The sequence below is a fragment of the Aulonocara stuartgranti genome, assembly GCF_965226115.1.
Source record: "Aulonocara stuartgranti genome assembly, chromosome: 3".
Lineage (NCBI taxonomy): Eukaryota > Metazoa > Chordata > Actinopteri > Cichliformes > Cichlidae > Aulonocara > Aulonocara stuartgranti.
This window is the reverse complement of record NC_138941.1, coordinates 76,308,652-76,329,377: the sequence shown is the minus strand read 5'-3', so window position 1 is coordinate 76,329,377 and position 20,726 is coordinate 76,308,652. Positions and strand designations below refer to the sequence as shown.

Genomic DNA, 20,726 nt, shown 5'->3' with positions numbered 1-20,726 from the left:
GAGATGCTACTCTGAGATCCTCCCCTTGCTAGCATGTAAAAACCGGTTTTTGACTTGCTTTCTTCACAGAATAAGTCTGAATTTGCGGGCCTGTCGAAGCACAGACCAAACAGTGGTACTTACCTGGAAATAGGTAGAAGTGTTTTGTCAGTGTGTCTCTCTCTTTGGTTGGCATCTGCTTCTGTTCAGAGGGGAAATCTTCAAATTGTTGCATGACCTTTGAGATTAAAATAAAGTTACAGTGATGTCTGACACAGCTGCTCATATTACAGAAAATATATATTGCAGTCATAGAGAGAGAGAGATGGAGACATTATTTCCATCATGTTTAGAGACAGGAGGATCATCTCTTATTTTGCCTTGTTTCAGGTCACAACAAATGAAGGGCATTACAGATTTCTAGCCCCATTGCCAGCTACGAGCATGGGAGATCAACGTGGTATGAAATGGACTAGTAATAGTAGCCAGAAAGAAAATGCAAAAATATTTAGAAAAACTTAAACATGCAGAGAAAGAATTAGGAATAAATTCAGGTTAATGACCAGATAAAATACTGGCAAACTTACTTTTTTGAATAGTTCTTCAATATCATCTTGACAGCACCCCGTGAGGATCACATCACAAATGTAATGGAAGAAATTAGAACCATATTCTGGGTTTCTATATGAATAGGTGTCTACAAAGAAACAGAAACATAATTTGCTGCATTTAATTGTGTTTGTTATTATACACTATTATTATAATAGTTACAAGAAGCAGGATAACTTACGAGGTGTGCTCGAATGAAAACCAATGAAATCCTTTTCTATGTGTACTTTTCCAACTTTGGCAATGTTTTTTGGTGGAGGGCCAGTGTTTTCTGTCCCCATGGATTGTCTGCTTGCATCTACTGTAACTACTCCTTCATTCTCTGAAACAAGAAAGATGTGTGCAAACAACTATTCCTGATCATCTTCAGGTGCTCTGTTGTCATACTAAAAGCGAGAAAAACTGCATCATGTGTATTTAACATCATTACATCTAGTAAACCATTAGTTTTATTACATTCTCCAAATTATTTTAAAGATTTCAAAAGTTTTGGATTTTCTTTGCCTGTAATTAATTTTGTTCATGGTTTTCTTGTTTCTTTAAAAAGAGACACTGACCTAAATGAGACAAACTAAACAAAATATTTCATAACATCACTACTACAAATATAACTGGTAATAATAATAATAAAAACATGTGTAACAGTAATGTTCAGCATCTTTTTGGTGCATGTCAGGCTAGTTGATAATCACCTCCTCTACAGGCCTGAATGATTATGACCTTTGGCTTGTTCATTAGTGCAGGACAGTTCTTTGTGTTTAAGCGCTCATAAATTTTATCAATTTCAAAGTTCTTCAGGTCAGAGCCACGGATAGTTCCCAAGTCACCATGAGACATGAGAACCACAAACACACTGTCTGTGTTAAAGAGCTTTCGATGCTTGGAGAAACGAATTAGAGCCTCATCAATCTCCTGTAAACAGAAAAGTTGAACATAAATTTGATATTTTACTCAGTTTGAACAGCAGCTAAGTGGAAGTGAAATAATGCTTTCTGTCTGTAGAATTTACCTGTGCAGTCAGGTCTTGGTAATATACCACTGCATAGCCCAGATTATAGAGCAGGTTGAGCACGGCTTGTGCGTCATACTCAGCACCGTGTCGGTTTGATTTCAGATCATAAAAATGTCTAATATTGATCAGCAGTGCGATGCGATTTGATATGGAATATTCAGTCACCGGGTAAATCTGAAAGAATATATAATTTAAAGGAAAGTCTTGAGATCACTGTAACAAACTTTATTTTAATTTTTTTTGTAATGCAGTCAGTTACAAATAGACAGTAATTAGCTATAATTTAATATTAACTGCAAAAAGCTAAGGACAAGAGCTCAGTTAACAGATATGAGATGAGAATTATATGGTGACTCACCTTGTTACAATCTATGTCATCTGTGCACATCGCCATGTTTAATCTATAAACACATTGAAAGATATTTGTAGCTGGAGGACTGACTCAGCATCAGTTTATCAAATGATATCCATTTTTTAGATTATTCACTATATATCACATAATTTCTCTTCTTCGGGAACAGACAGGGAAGAAGCCATGGTTCTGGGTCAGTTGACCCAGCATTTTGACATTCTGTGTTTTGTCGTCTGTTATATATTAAGTTTAACTGGTTAGTTGTAAGTTCATTTTTATTATGTCTCTGAGTTAACTTGTAATCAGTTTAATTTCTTGACCTTTGGGTTCCCTTTGTGTCTCTGTCCTCTGTGTCCTTCTCTGTGTATTTGTGTGCATCCTTGTGTCTTGTTTCCCTCTTCGGTTTCAAAATGTGCCAGTCTTGCATTACATCTTTTCCTTTTGAGTCTTGTGTCACATGTTCAGGGTGTTTAGTTTTGCTTCTTCTGTCTCGCTATGTATAATTTGCCTTAGCTTTGTTTCCCCATTTGTTTTCTGTTCCTTGTCATTCCTTGTGTATTTAAGCACTCCGTTTCCTGTGTCCAGCACCCTGATCTCCCTCATGGCTGTGTTTAGTTTAGGTTAGTTTTGTATTTCTGCCATCTCAGTAATAAAGCTGTGTTTTGAGTTTAAGCCCTATCTGCAAGTCTGCATCTGGGTCCTATCCTGTCTGATTCACAGCCAGTTCATGGTAATGTCTGCCATCCATCAGGGGTTTTTCTTTCGGTGGGGGACTTCTAAAAACACCCTCCAAACTTCAGTATTCACATGTTAGCAAGAAAACAATGATATTAAATGTAAAGTTCGGGGATAACCTGTTAAATCAGCTCTGAGCTAAGTAGTCTGAGAGATGAAACACCAGAGCCTTTGTTTTGTTTTGGGGTTTTTTCTACAGCTTGGTAATAGAGTGGTAATAGTAGGGTTCCAATGAGAAACAACATAATTATGTGGTAATTTCTAAGCAATTACCACTCAATTACCTGTAGTAGTTTTTTGTGTACCGTATTTTCGGGTCTATAAGGCGCACATAAAAGCCTTAGATTTTCTTTAAAAAGTGCGGCGCGCCCTATAGTGCAGTGCGCCCTGTGTGTTGTAAGGAGGACGTAGTAGAGAACACCATGAGAATGCTAAAGGGTGAAGTGTGGGCGTTGATCGTATATACCGGGACAATCGCACATACCTGTATAAAAGGAAAGGTAGGTGCATTATGCGGAACATCGTTGTTTTAACAACCCTGAAAATGGCAAAGAGACACGCTTATGAAGCACAGTTTAAACTGAAGGCCATCAGCTACGCGGAGGAACATGGAAATCGAGCAGCGGCGAGAGAATTTAAGATTAACGAATCGATGGTTCGACAAACACATCCAGCCCAGCCACATCACAAACATGGACGAGGTCCCGCTCACTTTCGACATCCCAGTGAGTCACACTGTGGAGAAGAAGGGGACCAGCACAGTAGCGATACGGACAACGGGGTATGAAAAGTCTTCTTTTACTGTTGTGCTTGGCTGCCATGCTAATGGACAGAAACTGCCGCCTATGGTGATTTTTAAGCGAAAGACTTTGCCTAAAGAGAAGTTTCCAGCAGGAATCATCATTAAGGCAAATGAAAAGGGCTGGATGGATGAGGAAATGATGAAAGCGTGGCTGAGGGAGGTGCATGTAAGGAGACCAGGTGTTTGTTTTTTCCACGCATCACCATCGCTGTTAATCTGTGACTCTATGCGTGCCCATCTCACAGCCGATGTGAAAAAACAAGTGAAACGAATGAACTGTGAGCTTGCTGTCATTCCGGGAGGCCTGACAAAGGAACTCCAGCCGCTGGACATCGGTGTGAACCGTCCGTTCAAAGTAAGGCTGCGAGCGGCCTGGGAGCGATGGATGACCGATGGAGACCACAGTTTCACCAAGAGTGGAAGGCAGCGCCGGGCAAGTTACCGGTACGCCACAATTTGCAAATGGATTGTAGATGCTTGGGCTAACATGTCTGCTGGCACTGTTGTTCGAGCTTTCGCAAAAGCCGCCATCATTTCCGAGGAGCCGCACGGCACGGAAAGTGACTCTGACAGTGAAGAAAGTGAACCTGGCATGTTTGATGGAGATTTAGCGCAGCTGTTCAATTCAAACAGAGGATGAGGACTTCCATGGGTTTGATTGATGACAATTACCGGTAATAAAAATGTGAGTACCAAACTCAGTTTTGCTCCCGCTTTATTTTTAAACACGCATACTTAATCAGGTGCGCCTTATGTGTGTGTTAAATACAGTAATGGCACACATAACTGAGACTGCGCCTTTTAGTACAGTGCGTCTTATGGTCGTGAAAATACGGTAATAAGAAGGAAACAGAGCCGAAAAATGCAAATTATTTTTATATATATATATATATATATATATATATATATATAAAAACACCCAGCACGCCTCTGCGGGCGGTTTATCCTTCAAGCTCGGGTCCTCTACCAGAGGCCTGGGAGCTCGAGGGTCCTGCGCAGTATCTGTATTTTATTGTACTTTCATGTCTCTCTCTCTCAGCCGTTTTCCCCTTTCCTTTGTCTCCTTGGTCTGAACTCCCATAACTGTTTTCCGTGTCTCCCCAGTCCATCCAGTTTCCTTGAGGCCTCCTTCTTCCTTGCTCCTATATGAAGTTGCGTGATTTTGTCTGTTCATGTTAGCTGTGTCCCTAATTACCCTCATGTGGATTTATTGTGTCAGTTTCTTCTGTTCATTGTCTTGTCTCTGTTCAACATTTGCCAAGATTCGGGTTATAATGTTCAAATGGTTCCCATGACTAGGTTTGATGTTCTGTATTCTCTGTGTTTAGTTTTTCCCAGTATTGTTATAGTTTAGTTCCCTCTTTTCTTTTCATTTCTCTGTTCTTTTCAGACCTAAAAAAAAAAAAAGCTGCTCTCTTTTGGTTTAAATTACAATTTTTTCTCATACCTGATTTTTGTCTATGCTTGGTTCCACTCCACGCACCAGCCATCCAGCCTTGACCGTACTGAAGATGATAGCTCTCAACCACCTCTGTCAAGCTCAGGGAGGACATGATCTACACTGTGGACATACTGTGCTGTGAGTGGTGTATTGGGAGGCAATCACCCACCAGCTGCAGATACTTCTTTCTAGTGGACGGACTACAGTCATTGGTGCAGCTCAGCTGTTGCTGTGGCCAGAAATACAGAGTGGTGTTGGCACTTCAGCCTACTTGTTCGTCACCCATCACCTTTCTGGCAGGCTTATAGTCGGAGGATGAGGAGTGGAGAGCCTAGCTAGCACTTCCCTGTGTCAACTGGAGGGTCAGGCGTGCTCCGTTGCCACCGTCGGTCCCAGGGTTGGCCTATTTTGCCCATGCTGCCAACCTCCTGGTTGTCCCCCAGAACTGTGTTTTATTGTGGAATCTTGTGCTCTAATTGTTATTCTCTTTCAGATTTGTCTCGATATTTTAAATATGTCTTCCATAACCACTTTCTTTCCTACCCGATTTTTACCATATCATGTAATATTATCTAGATATAAACTATGCTGTGAAAAATGGTCCTCAACACTCATATGTGATTCTAATGTATTCATATGTAATATTCTTTTAAATGCATCACTAATTAAGTTTGTTTTAAAATGTTATTAACATGGTTATTCATTTGTTGTTGAATAGAAGAACCCAGTTTTAAATTTTGCAGCTCTGTTTCCTGGTTATTACACAAAAACTATCATGTATTAAGTGGTTATAACAACATAGTTGCTTTCTTGTTTCACCTAACCTGTTATTTGTTGTTTATTAACAAGCCTTAATAAAAAGTGCGAGAAAAAAAGTGGATGCGGGACTGACTGTATCAGCTCCCCACTATCATATCTCACTGCTTTAAAAAAAAATCACTTATTGATTCAGGCTTATTTCCTACAGAATCAGACTGAATGGGATCTGGTGGACTCAAAATCATCACAGTAAAAAAAAAAACAAAAGTAAACAGCTAACACTGATAGATGGTCAATAATATACTTATTCATATTCAGGAAGTATATCAAAACAAAACAGAAAATTAAGTCTAAAATATTTGACTTGAGCCCTGCGACAGACTGGCGACCTGTCCAGGGTGTACCCTGCCTCTCGCCCTATGACAGCTGGGATAGGCTCCAGCGCCCCCCGCGACCCTGAAAAGGATAAGCGGAGGCGAATGGATGGATGGATGGATATTTGACTTGATCATTAATTGCAGTATTCCCCATCCAAAATAAAAAAAATGTTAAGCGTGTGAAACTTTGCTGACAGTAACTGCTGTGACCTCTTTGTGCAGAAACTATAAACATTTTTGTAACTGCAACAGTACAGATTTCCCCACAGATATGAGCATCAATTTCAATTCAATTTCATTTATATAGCACCAAGTCACAACAACAGTCGCCTCAAGGCGCTTTATATTGTACTGTAGATCGTACAATAATAGATACAGAGAAAAACCCAACAATCATATGACCCCCTATGAGCAAGCACTTTGGCGACAGTGGGAAGGAAAAACTCCCTTTTAACAGGAAGAAACCTCCGTCAGGATCAGGGAGGGGCGGGGCCATCTGCTGCGACCGGTTGGGATGAGAGAAGGAAGACAGGATAAAGACAAATTTCCTTTTCAGGACAGCATCACTGTCCTGAAAGGAAAATGACCAAGTCTAATATTTTATCTTTGTTTTTTCATTGTTTTCTTTGTAAAAAAATTCAGGCCATTTTTGTCCAAGAAATCATAAACATCTAAGGGAGCTCATTACAATTCTCTGACCTTGTTGGTCCAGGCTCATCACTGAAGTCTGGAGGTTGACCTTTGGACTGGTCACTGGTCACACATGGACAGCTGGATCTTGCAGACTCTACTCTGTCCTCCTCTTCCTCCATCATCATCTGCTTGAGGACTTCAGTCAGTCTGAGAGGTAAACCACAAACAGTTCACATTAACAGAAGTAACTGAGTTAGTCGCTGACCTCTGACCTGTCATGTAATCTAGAAACCAGGTCACATGATTCATAGCAGAGATAACTGAGCTAACCTGCTGAAATGTAAGACTTTCCAACAACAAAACACAAAAACAAGAAATGGACAGAATATTAGGCACAGCTCTGAGTGTTATGTACGCAGTTCACTGCCATCTCTGACCTCCGTATGAAACCATATTAAAGCTCTTTTATGGCCACTCAGACACTTTAGGATAACATGATGTTCACACATTATATATGTGACTGTCATAGTTTAACATGTGAACTTCGTGCATGTAACATTCATGTTGAATCAGATCTCAGCTCCACATCAGCTTTGCTGAATAATCTAAAGTTTCTTTGACATCACGAATTAGACGCTGTCATGAACACACCTCCATGTTTCAGTTTTCTCTGATACACTGAACTAAATCTTAATAATGATGATGAGCTCCTGCAGGCTGTGGCTTTATTCCTGGATATGCATGAATCACATGTTTAATCCACATTTGGACTGTTTTGTCCCCTCAGTTTGAACTGAAGTCATTTAAATATGAGTGAAACTAAAGCATCAGCTGACAGCTGTAATCAGCACAAATCACCTGTCAGAGCTCACAGTATTTGACTCTGAAAGTCATTCACAGTCTGCAGGTCAAATTCTTCTTTGCTGAATTGGAGAACTTTGTTTCTGTAAGTTTACAGAAAAGTTCACCTGCACTGATGTTCACATGAAGTGGATCCACAGTCAAACGTCTCAGCGTAGAAACACTCAGACCTGATCATTCTTTCCATGCTGTCCTTAGAAATGCTCCAGTGTGCAGCAGTTTGTGCTTTAGCTGTGAGTGTGGACGCAGTTCACGGCAGGACATATTTGAAGCATTAAATTGTTCAGGTGTGTCCACCTTTACAGAGAGAAATATGCTGCATATGAAGTGGAACACAAATTGCTAATTTTACTACTTTGGGAAATGTGACAGCAAGGTCTGAGCAGCTTTAGCTTTTATTTTACACACATGGAAGCACCTGTCTAAAACTGTCATTCTATCCATCAGGTGGTGACAGCTGTGGTTGTACAAAGACTTCTGGTCCTTTACAAGTTTACAGGAAACACTTTGTTGCTGAGCTGATGGTCTGAGTCACTCATTTTGTCAAAGTGAATAAAAACTCTCTTTAGTAAAAAGATGATTAGCTGGGGTATTTTTTGTGTCGTCATTGGCTAATGATTGATCAATAAATCATTAGCCAATGAGCAAAAGGTTTCGCGGTCACACATCATCACATCTGGTTTCTTCTAACAAAGATTGTAAGAGTTATCACTTATCTCCTGAGTTAACACTTATCTCAAGGCCTGAACCCTGAGGTCTAGATTTGTTCTTATTCAGCTAACTTCAGATTAATCTGGGTTTTCTGTGCTATGATGAACATCAATAATAAGCATCTCTAGTAGCTCGTCGGTTGGCTTGGACTGATAACAGCACTTTCTTTGTTTTTTAACCCTTTAAGACCTACCACAGAACCAAGTCTGCTAAGCTTATCTTTTTTTTTTTTGCCTGTCCCGTTTGGCTCTTTTGCCATCAGAATTGTTGTCTAAAGGCAAAGAAAGATGCCCAACGGATTTACTTTACCAAACTGACCATCCCAGCCATGCCATAATGGTCCATTTGATTCACCTTTTATCGTTTATTTTATTTTCACTTACTGAATACGGGACAGACTTGACTGGGGGAAAGAAGGGGAGAAAGAAACAGCTGAGAAGAGGGACGGGGGAGAAGGGCAAAAGACAAAAACCAACAGAACGGGCAGAGAAAAAAATGCATATATCAATCACCTGGATCACCTGCTGAGAAAGAAAAAAGAAAGCAAGCAGAAGAGAACAAGAGTAATAGAATAAACAACATCACAATGATATATGGGAATATGACAGTAAATACTAAATATTAAACATTATTGTGCAGCACATAAGATCAACAGAACACAGTGTGCTTTGAGGTAGGAGCCAAAAAGGGTGTAGTTTGTGGGTGTGATCACCCGTGTGTACACCTGTGAGCATGGACGCGTTTGTTTTTTGTTTTTTTAAAAGGTTCCTTCATGTAATAATCTGCTAGAGGGTGTGGGGGGGGGGGGGGGGGGGGGCACAGCCCCGTCCTCCAGGGCATGAAGCAGGTATGGAGGAGATCAAAACTCCAGACATCCAGAGGCCCTCAGAACACAAGAGACCAAGGAAGACCAACAGAGGGGCAGCTGCGCCACTGTCCCAGAAAGAGCTGAGGAGAGTCCCAGATGAGGGCTCACTCAGCAGCCGCGGAGCAGAAGCGAGGTGGAGTTGCAGTGACGCGCCCGTGAGCTCCGCCGGCAGCCAGCTGTGCCTGAGTGACCGAGCCCCAGGCCGAGAGGCCGGGGGCACCCCACCTCCGAAGTGGCCCGAGCGAGCCCCAGGCTCCAGGCCCCGATAAGCGGCCGCCAAGGAGTGAGCCGGTGTGTACCTGGACGCCCATCCCCGGACACAAAGAACCACCAACGCACCGATGTCTGAGGGGGTCCGCCACTGGCAGGGGAAGTGGTGGTAGGGGGAGATAGGCCTCCAAACCTTGGAGGGCCTGAGATGTCCCCAGAGAAGTGGCGTCTGATACCCAACCTGACATATAGACACAGACATACAGGCACACACAGATACAAACATCCATTCCCACCCTCATGCTCTCATATGCACTTACTCCACACTCAACCAACGTGGAGACAGACATAAAGAGACGCTGTACACACGATCACACTCCCCAAGCGTACTCTACAAACCGGGTCTAGGTGCCCCCGCCCCTGGAGGGGGGAAACTGCACCCAGACCCAGGTGGTGTTTCCCTTTTCCCTGCGGTGGGGGGAGGCAGACCGCCCCGACTCCGCAGCAGCAGGAAGGCTCCACACTCCAGACCGCAGTCGGACGGCCAACTCCTCCTCCTAGTCCTAGCCCCCCTGCTCCAGCAGGCCGCAGAGAACGGGGGTGAGAGAAGACTCCGAAAAGCTTATCTTTATAATTTTACATGCTGTAGTGCCATTTTTGGGAACATTTCAAGTTGCTATAAATGAATACAACTGTTATAGCACAAATTTTAATGTTTTTTATTTTTTTCTATATATATATATATATATATATATATATATATATATATATATATATATATATATATATATATATATATATATATATATATATATATATATATATATATATATATATATATATATATATATATATATATATATATATATATATATATATTTATTTTATACAGGAAAAATGAAAATAAATATTATAGTGCTAATTTGCCAAAAAAAACCCAGCATGTGCGTCAAAATTAACTATTTCCAGCAGTGCAATTTGAGTTCTAAGCATTCCACAAATGATACAGAAAAGCATAAAGTCAGACATGATTTTTAAAAACACCAATCAAGGCTTATAAGGCCCTGAAGGTAAAAAAAACAAAAACGAAACAAAAACAAACCTAGGACAGGCTGATGGCATAAAATGTATGGAAAAAAAACCCCCGTTGCTCTAGCTCTAGCTTACTTGCTTCCAGTTTGCGGGGCCCCGCAAGGGACATGGGAGGAAAAAAAATTAAGTTGAACTTTTGCGAGATCTTGCAAAAAAGACTGCATTCATCACAGGTCGCATTTGAAGGCCGAGTTGCTGTATCCTTTGTGACCCAACCTATCCAGAATTCATAGCACGGCGCAGCCATTGGTTTGCCAACAATGGTGGCAGCCACTTAGTTTTAATATTATTCTTTCTGGGTCACAAAATAAACTTTTATGATATTTTCAGGCGTGAATGTAGCTGTGTAAACTTCAAATATCTGCTCAGTTTATCAAGACATCACATATTTGTCAAAGTGCTCAGACATTTTCGAAGATGTCTGTTACCCACCAGCTCGAAGCTAACGGGAGGTCGAGGCCCACTACAGCCAGTGGGAACACCACACTCCCGGCACATTGTGCCTCAACCTCCCGGTTGGCTTGGAGCTGGTGGCCTCCGAACATTTGCGAGATTTCTGTAGCAGTTCTACAGGGATTTAAAAAACCGAGCGAACCCTGCATTTTAAAGGGCTAAAAGGATGTCCTCTGTTATCAGCAGGGGGAGCAACCATAATGGAAGCTCATTTATTCCCTGCCTGCATTCATGGATTTTAAATGTATTCAGATTTTTCTATAATTATGCTCATATCACAGTGCTGAATGGGTGACGTGTTTAGCACCATCACCTCACTGTGAAAAGGTCCTGGGTTTGAGTCCACTGGCTGGCCGGGTGCCTTTCAGTGGAGTTTGCATGAGGTTAGGTTGACTACAACAAACTTTAACTGCTGGGATAAACTCAGCTCTATGCAGAAACAGCCAGAAATAGACTTGGTTTAAGTAGCTGCCAGAGAGGAGGGGTGAGCTGCTGCCGCAGAGAGCCAGCTGCAGAGCAGGAGCCGTGAGCACTGCAAAGTGCTGAAGTGCAGAGACCACAGTGAAAAGCGACAAAACATTGTGAATTAAAAAAAGCCACACATGAACATCTATGTGAGGTCCTTTGGGTTACAGTGTCATCAAATGTGTGAAAATTCAGCTTCAAAAGTTTCCACTCTTTTAGATTTAAATAATAATACTCATCCTACGACATGCAGCACAACATGACTGATGGAAGAAAACATGAGCACAGACATCCAACAACATCCAGCAGTTAAATTAAATTAGTTGTAATGGGGGAATTCTAGTTAACCCTCAAATTTAGATTTAGATGGATAAAACTTCACTGTATGATTTTTGTATAACCTTTGTATGCTTAGATGAAGTATGTGTATATGTCAGGATAATCTGGTGGAAAAAAAAAACTGCTTAGTTTTGCTTAACAATGTTTCACTATGGCATGTGCTAAATGTTGACCAGTGCCTGAAGCTTCCTGAGTACAGATAGTGGGAGTCTCTGCCCAGCAACAGCCTGTGGGACAGAAACCTGTTGTAACTAAAAGATACAGAGAGCTCTGTGTGTGTGTGTGTGTGTGTGTGTGTGTGTGTGTGTGTGTGTGTGTGTGTGTGTGGGGGGGGGGGGGGTATAAAAGGGGTGCTGTGATGGGTTAGAAAGCTCATTACTATGAGCCTGGGACTTTTGATGTGTGTGTCCGTTCTCCTGCATGCAGTAACAAATACCAATAGAAAATTCCATGACATAGTCCAGGCTGGTTCCTGTGAATAATGATGGAGCAGTGATGTGAGTGCTGAGCTGTGACATGGAGAAGAGTCATGGACAGTTAGAGATGGTCATCTCACCTCTGAGCTTTGGTCTGGCTCTCATGTTCCCCACACAGAGTGCTTTTAGAGGGAGGGGCTCCCTCCTCTCTGTCCTCACACTGATCCATGCTGCTCAGCTCACACACACTTTCTACCTGCAGAGGAAACAAATCATTCATGTGCACATCAGCTGAAACCCTCCTTTCCATCATCATCATCATCAGTGTCAGCTGAATGCAGTCAGGCAGCAGTGTGAGGCAGAGGAAGCTGCCATCAGCTGCTCTGCTTCTACTATCAGTCCACTAGATGGAGCCGTGAAGCACACACGATGCATTCACTGACACACGCTGATTATTTCTATTTCTATTTTCAGTTGATGCCACACTGGTGCTTTCTGACTGTGCAGCTTTAATTTAAACTGCAGGAGAAGTTTAGCAATTACAGCTCCCCCAACTGCCTCCCCTCCAACCAAAAACTGGAGGTTACAGAGTGAAACATGCTAAGATTTTTATTGGGAGTGAACAAGAGGGACTCAGTTAGAAATGTGTATCAGAGGGACAGCTAAGTTCAAATACTTTGGACACAGTGAAAAAGAGAGACTGACATCTGCACTTGATGAAAATCATGTCTGTGTACAATTTGTACAGAGACATGATTTTCCATATAATTGTATTATATAGAAATACACTAGTACTTTTTTATATCAACGGTAATATTAAAAAAAGATTTTTAAAACATTAAGTTCATCAATAATTTTATTCATTTGTAACACATTACATCTGTTGACATGCCTGAAACTGATATCTAATTATCTTTACATGTTCTCAGTTATTAACAGAAGGCTGCAAATTTAATATAATGATTTTGGTTTGATTGACTGTGATTAATGTATTAATTAATTAATGCAACAACTACAACTTTTATTCACTCAGATATGCTGTGATGTTAAAAATAATCTGTTATGCTGAGTTTTATTCTTGGACTACAGGACTAACTTTACCTTTCTGTTCTCTCATTTAACCCTGTTCATCCTCTGTTTGGAAGTCTTTTGAATTCTCGTCTAAGACCAGCCTCTCTGCTGACTTTCATTCTACAAACAGAATGTGGTGCTGTGGAGATTTAGAGAAATAAATCTACCATGAACAAAAGAAACAAAAAAGAGCAAAGAGACTGATTTTCTTTTGGAACACAGATATATACACTGAACAAAAATATAAACGCAACACCTTTGTTACTGCTCCCATTCCCCATGGGATGGACGTAGAGACCTAAAATTCATTCCAGATACACAATATAACCATCCCTCCCAAACAGTGGTCACAAATCAGTCCAAATGTGTGGTAGTGGGCACATCTGCTATATTGAGATAATCCATCCCACCTCACAGGTGTGCCACATCAGGATGCTGATCTGACATCATGAGTAGTGCACAGGTGTACCTCAGACTGCCCACAACAAAAGGCCACCCTGGAATGTGCAGTTTTTTGCGCTATTGGGGGTCTGGGGACCCAGAACCGGTCAGTATCTGGTGTGACCACCATTTGCCTCATGCAGTGCAACACATCGTCGCATGGAGTCTATCAGATTGTCAATTGTGGCCTGTGGAATGTTGGTCCACTCCACTTCAATGGCTGTGCGAGGTTGTTGGATATTCGTGGGAACTGGTACACGCTGTCGTATACGCCGGTCAAGCACATCCCGAACATGCTCAATGGGTGACATGTCCGGTGAGTATGCTGGCCATGCAAGAACTGGGACATTCTCAGCTGCCATCTGCCCTGAACAATGTGAACCATGATTCATCTGTGAAGCGCACACCTCTCCAACGTGCCAGACGCCATCGAATGTGAGCATTTGCCCACACAAGTCTGTTACGGCGACGAGCTGGAGTCAGGTCAAGACCCCGATGAGGACGACGGGCATGCAGTTGAGCGTCCCTGAGACGGTTTCTGACAGTTTGTGCAGAAATTGTTTGGTTGTGCAAACCAATTGTTCCAGCTGTCTGGGTGGCTGGTCTCAGACGATCTTGGAGGTGAACCTGCTGGATGTGGAGGTCCTGGGCTGGTGTGGTTACACGAGGGCTGCGGTTGTGAGGCCGGTTGGATGTGCTGCCATATTCTCTGAAACGCCTGTGGAGACGACTTATGGTTGAGAAATGAACATTCAATGCACGGGCGACAGATCTGGTTGACATTCCTGCTGTCAGCATGCCAATTGCGCGCTCCCTCATTGCTTGTGGCATCTGTGGCATTTTGCTGTGAGACAAAACTGCACATTCCAGGGTGGCCTTTTGTTGTGGGCAGTCTGAGGTACACCTGTGCACTACTCATGATGTCAGATCAGCATCCTGATGTGGCACACCTGTGAGGTGGGATGGATTATCTCAATATGGCAGATGTGCCCACTACCACACATTTGGACTGATTTGTGACCACTGTTTGGGAGGGATGGTTATATTGTGTATCTGGAATGAATTTTAAGTCTCTACGTCCATCCCATGGGGAATGGGAGCAGTAACAAAGGTGTTGCGTTTATATTTCTGTTGAGTGTAGAAATGTTTCAAAAATCTTTAAGGCAGTGAAATAATGATCCCTATATTTATTATATGAACACAATCAGAGAAGAAAAGAGGTGGATCCTGAGCTGTTCATTAAAGTCAGCATTAGTTTTTCTCACATTCAGGTTTGTGAAAAATGGAGAGAGGATCCAAATGCAGGACTTGCAGACTGGTTTAAAGTGTACAGGGATTTATTATGGAAGCTAAAGTGAATTAAACAGGAAGCACACAGAAGGTGTTGACGACGAGACGAGGAACTGGGGCAAAAAAAAAAAAAAAAAAAAAAAAAAAACAAAAAACCAACCATCAGCTGTCAGCAGAGCAATGTTTAACTGAACACTTCCTCGTGTTTCAGTGTCACACTATGTGTTTCTTGCATATTAACCAAGTTATTAACATTATATTCCACTCAGTTCCTCCCATTTCCATTCTTCTCTTTTTCATGAATAAATCTGCGTTCTTGTTAAAAGAGTGCATGGACAGTCAGCATCAGGCTGCTTGCTGCTCCGCAGGTCCTCATGTCTGCTGACCATGACAGACTCAGACCTGATATTCTGGACACAACCATCTGATCGGTTCCATAGCCGTTCTGATCTTCACAGCTGAACATTTCCATTTGTCAGACTTATTTTTCTTTTGAACAGTTAATTTGTGTTTAATTTGAAACTGATTAAACGCAAGTATCGGGGCTATGTTCAGCACTTTACACCTCACACATTCATTATGGAGGCAGAGCTATAAGTGTGTTTGAGGCTGAGACACGTTACTCTGACCTTAACTTCGTGAATCAATAAGTATACTTCATTACAACAAACAGAATTTTACCATTTATCAGTTCAGCCACTTAACACATCTAAATGTGTAACTGAGACACCATATAAATGTATTTGACACAAGATTAGAACCACTAACTTAAAAAAAGCATCAAGTGGAAATTCATTCAGACTGAAAACAGTTCAAAAATGAGAAAATTCAAAGTGTTTAATACTCTGGGACTAATAATGATCAAAAGCTTCAAACACTAGATGAAAACTCAGACTCAAATCCAGTAATTAAGAAACAAAAAGCACAATAGGCAAATGACATCAAGACAAACACATGGGAATGCTGAAGAGTCCAAATAATGTCATGCCTCCATATGCAGATATACTTAACAAGCACAGGATTTCAAACAGGCTGAAAATGAGGTCTGTGAAAACCTTTATTTTTTCTAAACAGCTTTTTTGCAGTAACTCTGAACTGAGCTGGTGCTGCCTCACCTCGTGCTGTTTTTCACATCACTTTAGTAAAACCTGAATGCCGACTTCCTCAAAACAGGTTTTATTTTCTTTTTTACAGTTTAAAGGGAAGAGCAATGTTCCACCAGTGATGATCAGTATCTGATGGCTCTAAAGGTTTATACAGATTGATTTAAACCGGTTATCTCGGGAACACATGTTTCAGTGCAGAGTTACTAACTGTCAACCTGTGTGGAATCAATAGGTTCAAGATATATAGCTATACAAGTAAAAACACAGGGAAATGTAACCTGACACGCTCCTCGACTTGTGCAAAAAAGGTGGGGGGGTATTATACATTAGATGAATGTGCAGTAGTAGCATTGTATGCAGCAAGCAGCTGAATTCTGTAATCATGCGACTTCAAGCACAACAGTGGTCCAATGTTTGTCTCGAAATATGAGCTGAACATTTGGTCCAAACATCATAGAGCAGAAACAAACAGTACAGTTGTTTTTCCTCTTTTTATTCTTTTTATTTTTAAAGGCACATTGCATCCAACAATGTTGCACTACTGCCATCTCCTGGGTTTTACTGCTGCATCACTTCCATTTCCTCAGATCACCTTGATAAGTTTGGTATTCTTCAAAAAATGAAAAATCTTTCCTTTCCCTTTATCATGAATTTACTGATTAATCACCTTTTCATACTGGAATTGACTAGTTCTACCCATTTCTACCCTCATCATTCTCGTTTGATCAACATACTTCCTGCAGCTAATAAGCACATGTTTAATCGTTTCCTTAGCATTGCACCTACATAAACCAGTCAGATGTTTCCCCATCCTTAAAAAAAAAAAAAAAAAACCAAAAACAGGCCATTCATAAAACAGTGGCTTGTTTTAGTTTTTGTATTCTATAAAAATATCTCCCTTTTACTTCATTATCCCATGCCATTTTCCATAACTTCTTACTTTCTATCCAAACTATACTTTTGCTTTCAGAACAGTAAAGTTCCTAAAGACACACTGTTAAAGGAAGAAACAAAGCAAACTTACGGTTTCTTCAAACACACACATGAACAACAAGCTCCACTCCACCTGGACACTAAACATGGACACACAGGTGAGCTGCTTCCTGAGAGACGAAAGAACTCCATGTGAAGACTGTGAGAGGGCCACACCTTCATGTGCTGGTTTACAAAAATGTAGTCTAACTGCTCAGACTGGCTCAGAGTGAACAAGCTGATCACAGTGTGTCTCGTCAAACCATAAAAGAGTTTTAGCATACAGGTCAAAAGGTTATTGTCCCACAGATGATTCTGCTTGTTGTGGTTGGGACAGGTGCTATTTAGGAGAGTTTGTTTTTTAGGAGGTGGAGATGTTCTCAGAATGAGTGCATAATCAGACGCATGAAACAGCAGAAATGAGCTGAGCTTCTTTTTCTCAGCAGTGTGCACACAGTGAAAATGAGTACAAAGTAAAAAAATGAGTGTGAGTGAAATCAGCCCAAAGTAACAGAATGAAGCTCACATGTAAAGAAGCACTAGAAGAAAACCTCCAGAGCTAACTGGTACTGGTAGGACTTCTCTGGCCGGGCTCCAGAGAGGCTAGCTCCCAGGCCAGGCCAAGCTCCACCACCAGCCGCCAGGCTGGTCACAATCAGCCAGGGTTTCAGGTGAGTTTAAACAGTAACAGCTTTACTCCAATATAAGCTAACGTTTACACTGTAACTTTAAGCTAGCACCATAAAGACGGTAAAACACGTAATAACATCTACAAATGCATCTTAAAGCTGTTATATTAGCACTCGGTGTATTACTAACATAACCACATTAACATTACTGACTTTTAACAGTCATTCTATAAATGCTGTCCGTTTAAATGGTCTTACCTGTACCCACTGCATATCCACCGATTCCAGCCAGAGTGGATTCTGGAGTCTTCCCACGCTCCTGTTAGTGATCCTCCATCTGGATGGATGAGAACAACCTTCTGAACAATCTAGCAGGAGATGGTCCATATCTATGGGACTGATTTGTGCTAATAATGTCCATTGTATGGACTGATAACAGCCGAAGCGGGTGAATAAAGTCACCCAGTAGCTAGCTGTGCCATTACCCAGCATACATCACTCCCTCCATAAATGCAATAAACGATACAAAAGTAACAGCCTATAATTAATTTCTCTGCTGTATCTGCTGGTTCTCAGGTAGTTGTTTACATTATGTAATTTATTGTGTTCTGTATACGTCACTACAATGTGATTTTGGAAATATATAAATATATGGACAACAGGCTCTTCCGCAGCAATCTCTTGTCGTCAATAAGCAACGTTTAGGGAGCTCTATAGTATTCAATGAGAGGACCCTGCACATCAGTTCTTGACGCGAGAGGGGTACCCTGCGCGTCGATAAGTGAAGCAGAGGGAGCCTGACCATGCGTCACACATTTGAGGAGTTGGGAGTGAGAACGTGTTGCTGGATCGAGCTCTAACTATAAGCTTTATGAAAAAGGAAAGTTTGAAGCTGATCGTCAAAGTAGAGAGGGTGTCTGTCTCCTGAACTCAAATTGGGAGCTGGTTCCACAGCAAGTTCAACAAACAGGACAAAACCTCAAATCCCAGTAGGGGATGATGAGTATCATCACAGTGATTATCATTTCTCTGTTAACCTAGGCTTTCTGGTTCAGGATATGTGCACACTCACATAACAAGGAGCACTTTAACTCTTTAAGACCTACCATAGAACCAAGTCTGCCAGAGCTTACTTTATATTTTTATAAAGATGATGTAGAGCCATTTTCGGGAGCATTTCAAGTTGCCATATGTCAATACAACTGTTATAGCCGAAATTTTAATAATTTGTATGCATTAAGTCCATAGTAACTACATAAGTTGCAAAAAAGTGCAAAAAACTACAAAAAAAATAGGAAATCGTTTTTGGGGGTTTTTTACATGTATTTCTGCTTAGAGAAATTTAAGAGATTTATCTCTCAAAACTTTAAATACAAAAAAGTTGCAAAAAATAGTTTACAACAACAGGAAATTTATGTTGAGTGTCTTCATAGTTTTATTTTTGAGATACACCAGTTTTTATATATTGTAGAAAAAACGAAAAGCCATCCTATAATGCAAATTTGGAAAGAAAACAGCATGTGCATCAAAATATTTAAAGCAGTGCAATTTGAGTTCTAAGCATCCCAGAAACTATTCAGAAAAGCATAAAGTCAAACATGACTTTTAAAAACACCAGTATAGGCTTATGAGGCCTACAGGTAAAAAACTACATTTTCTGCAAAAATGACGTCACTTCCGGTTTCGGGCAGGTAATGGCGGAAATGCGACAGCTCACCCTGACATCTATTTCAATGTAGGAAGTGTTATGAACAGCTGATCGGATCGGCAAAGCGTGTTTCTGGAATATTATGTTTTTGTTCCTGCAAGCGCTTTTCATGCAATTTATGCAAAGCTATATGTGGAAGGAAACCGTGACCTAGAACAAGCTGATGGGTTAACAAGTACAACTACTCCGGTTTCATATGCAAAAAAAAAATTATTGCGCTAGCTTATGCGGTTCCAGTTCTACAGGGATTTAAAAATAGTTAAGCAAAACGGAAGTGACCGCTCCGACCAGCTTTAAAGGGTTAAACATCATTTCACTCATTTCACTAAATGGATGGAGCACGGCCTACAGATGAACTGGTGCTAGAAATCATAAAGAACATCAAATAAAACAGTCAAATCCAACCCTTTAGATGGAAATATCAGATTAATGCTTCAGACAATCATTAACCTGCTGAATTCATGAATATCAAGAATGCAGCGAGTAGTAATATAAAGATTTGAGCTCAGTCTGCTCAGTGTTACTGTCTATTCCTAACATATTCCTAACATGATAGCTTTAGAGCTCTAAAACTGGAATTGACACATATTGAAACACTACATGTTACTCAGTACATTCAGTTCTGTCACTCACCCACAGTCCAGCAAAGGAAACATGGAGCTCACATCAGTTTGTCACCAAAGTCTAATTATTAGGGCTGGGCAAGTGTTAGGTGTGGCTGTGTGCAGGCAAGAATTGGACCCAAAGTGCAGACTCCGGAGACAGACGTGAACTCAAAAAAAGGCTTTAATTTAATACTCCAAATATAACATAACTGAAAAAACTCAAAACAAACTTAAACTAGAGAAATAACAGAACACACAGCTAAGAAAACAGTAGATCGCGACACAGAGAAACACTGGGCTTAAATACACAGAGGGAGCAATCAGGGAATGGGTAACAGGAGGGAAACACAGCTGGGGCAAATCAGAACTGACGAGACAAAAGGAAGCGTAAACTGAACACACTGAGATAAGACACAGACCTTCAAAGTAAAACAGGAAACGCATAACACAGACTGAACAAAGACACAGGCTCATAAGCAGGCACTACAAAGGGAACAGAGACGTGGGAACAGGGCAGACACAAACACTGACTGAACACGGGGAAATAGGAACTAAAGATACACATAGATGTGAACTAGACAAGGGGATGCAGGTGATAGGGGAGACAGAGCAACTAAAGAAGACAGAGACCTAAGCCATAAGACAGAACTCAAAGAAACCACAAACTAGAAAGTATAAATAATATTATAAACTCAAAAACCCTGGGTCCACGACCCAGGCATCCTAACAGCAAGTTAACCTGTTATTATCTCGCTAACTCATTAATTGATTGACACCAAGAATTATTTTA

The 20,726-nt window shown here is 41.1% G+C and overlaps 1 protein-coding gene across 3 annotated transcripts in view; it reads right to left on the bottom strand.

Moving 5' to 3' along the window:
* The window catches only part of LOC309703514 (uncharacterized protein), a 28,694-nt gene extending 8,495 nt beyond the window's left edge, over positions 1-20,199 (bottom strand). Inside the window, exons 1-10 of one of the 3 annotated variants that reach the window (XM_082528403.1) lie at positions 19,965-20,199; positions 17,882-17,960; positions 12,255-12,370; positions 6,766-6,906; positions 1,959-2,001; positions 1,598-1,774; positions 1,281-1,500; positions 770-910; positions 567-676; positions 124-217 (exon numbers count right to left, since the gene is read on the bottom strand). In XM_082528403.1, coding sequence (XP_082384529.1) covers positions 124-217; positions 567-676; positions 770-910; positions 1,281-1,500; positions 1,598-1,774; positions 1,959-2,001; positions 6,766-6,906; positions 12,255-12,370; positions 17,882-17,960; positions 19,965-19,987 — 1,144 coding nt within the window. In that variant the 5' untranslated portion in view covers positions 19,988-20,199. Of the gene's footprint in view, positions 1-123; positions 218-566; positions 677-769; positions 911-1,280; positions 1,501-1,597; positions 1,775-1,958; positions 2,002-6,765; positions 6,907-12,254; positions 12,371-13,215; positions 13,325-17,046; positions 17,156-17,881; positions 18,399-19,964 lie in introns of those variants that run through there. The other 2 variants (XM_082528404.1, XM_082528402.1) reach the window with 2 other exon arrangements.
* Between the last annotated feature and the right edge of the window lie 527 nt (positions 20,200-20,726).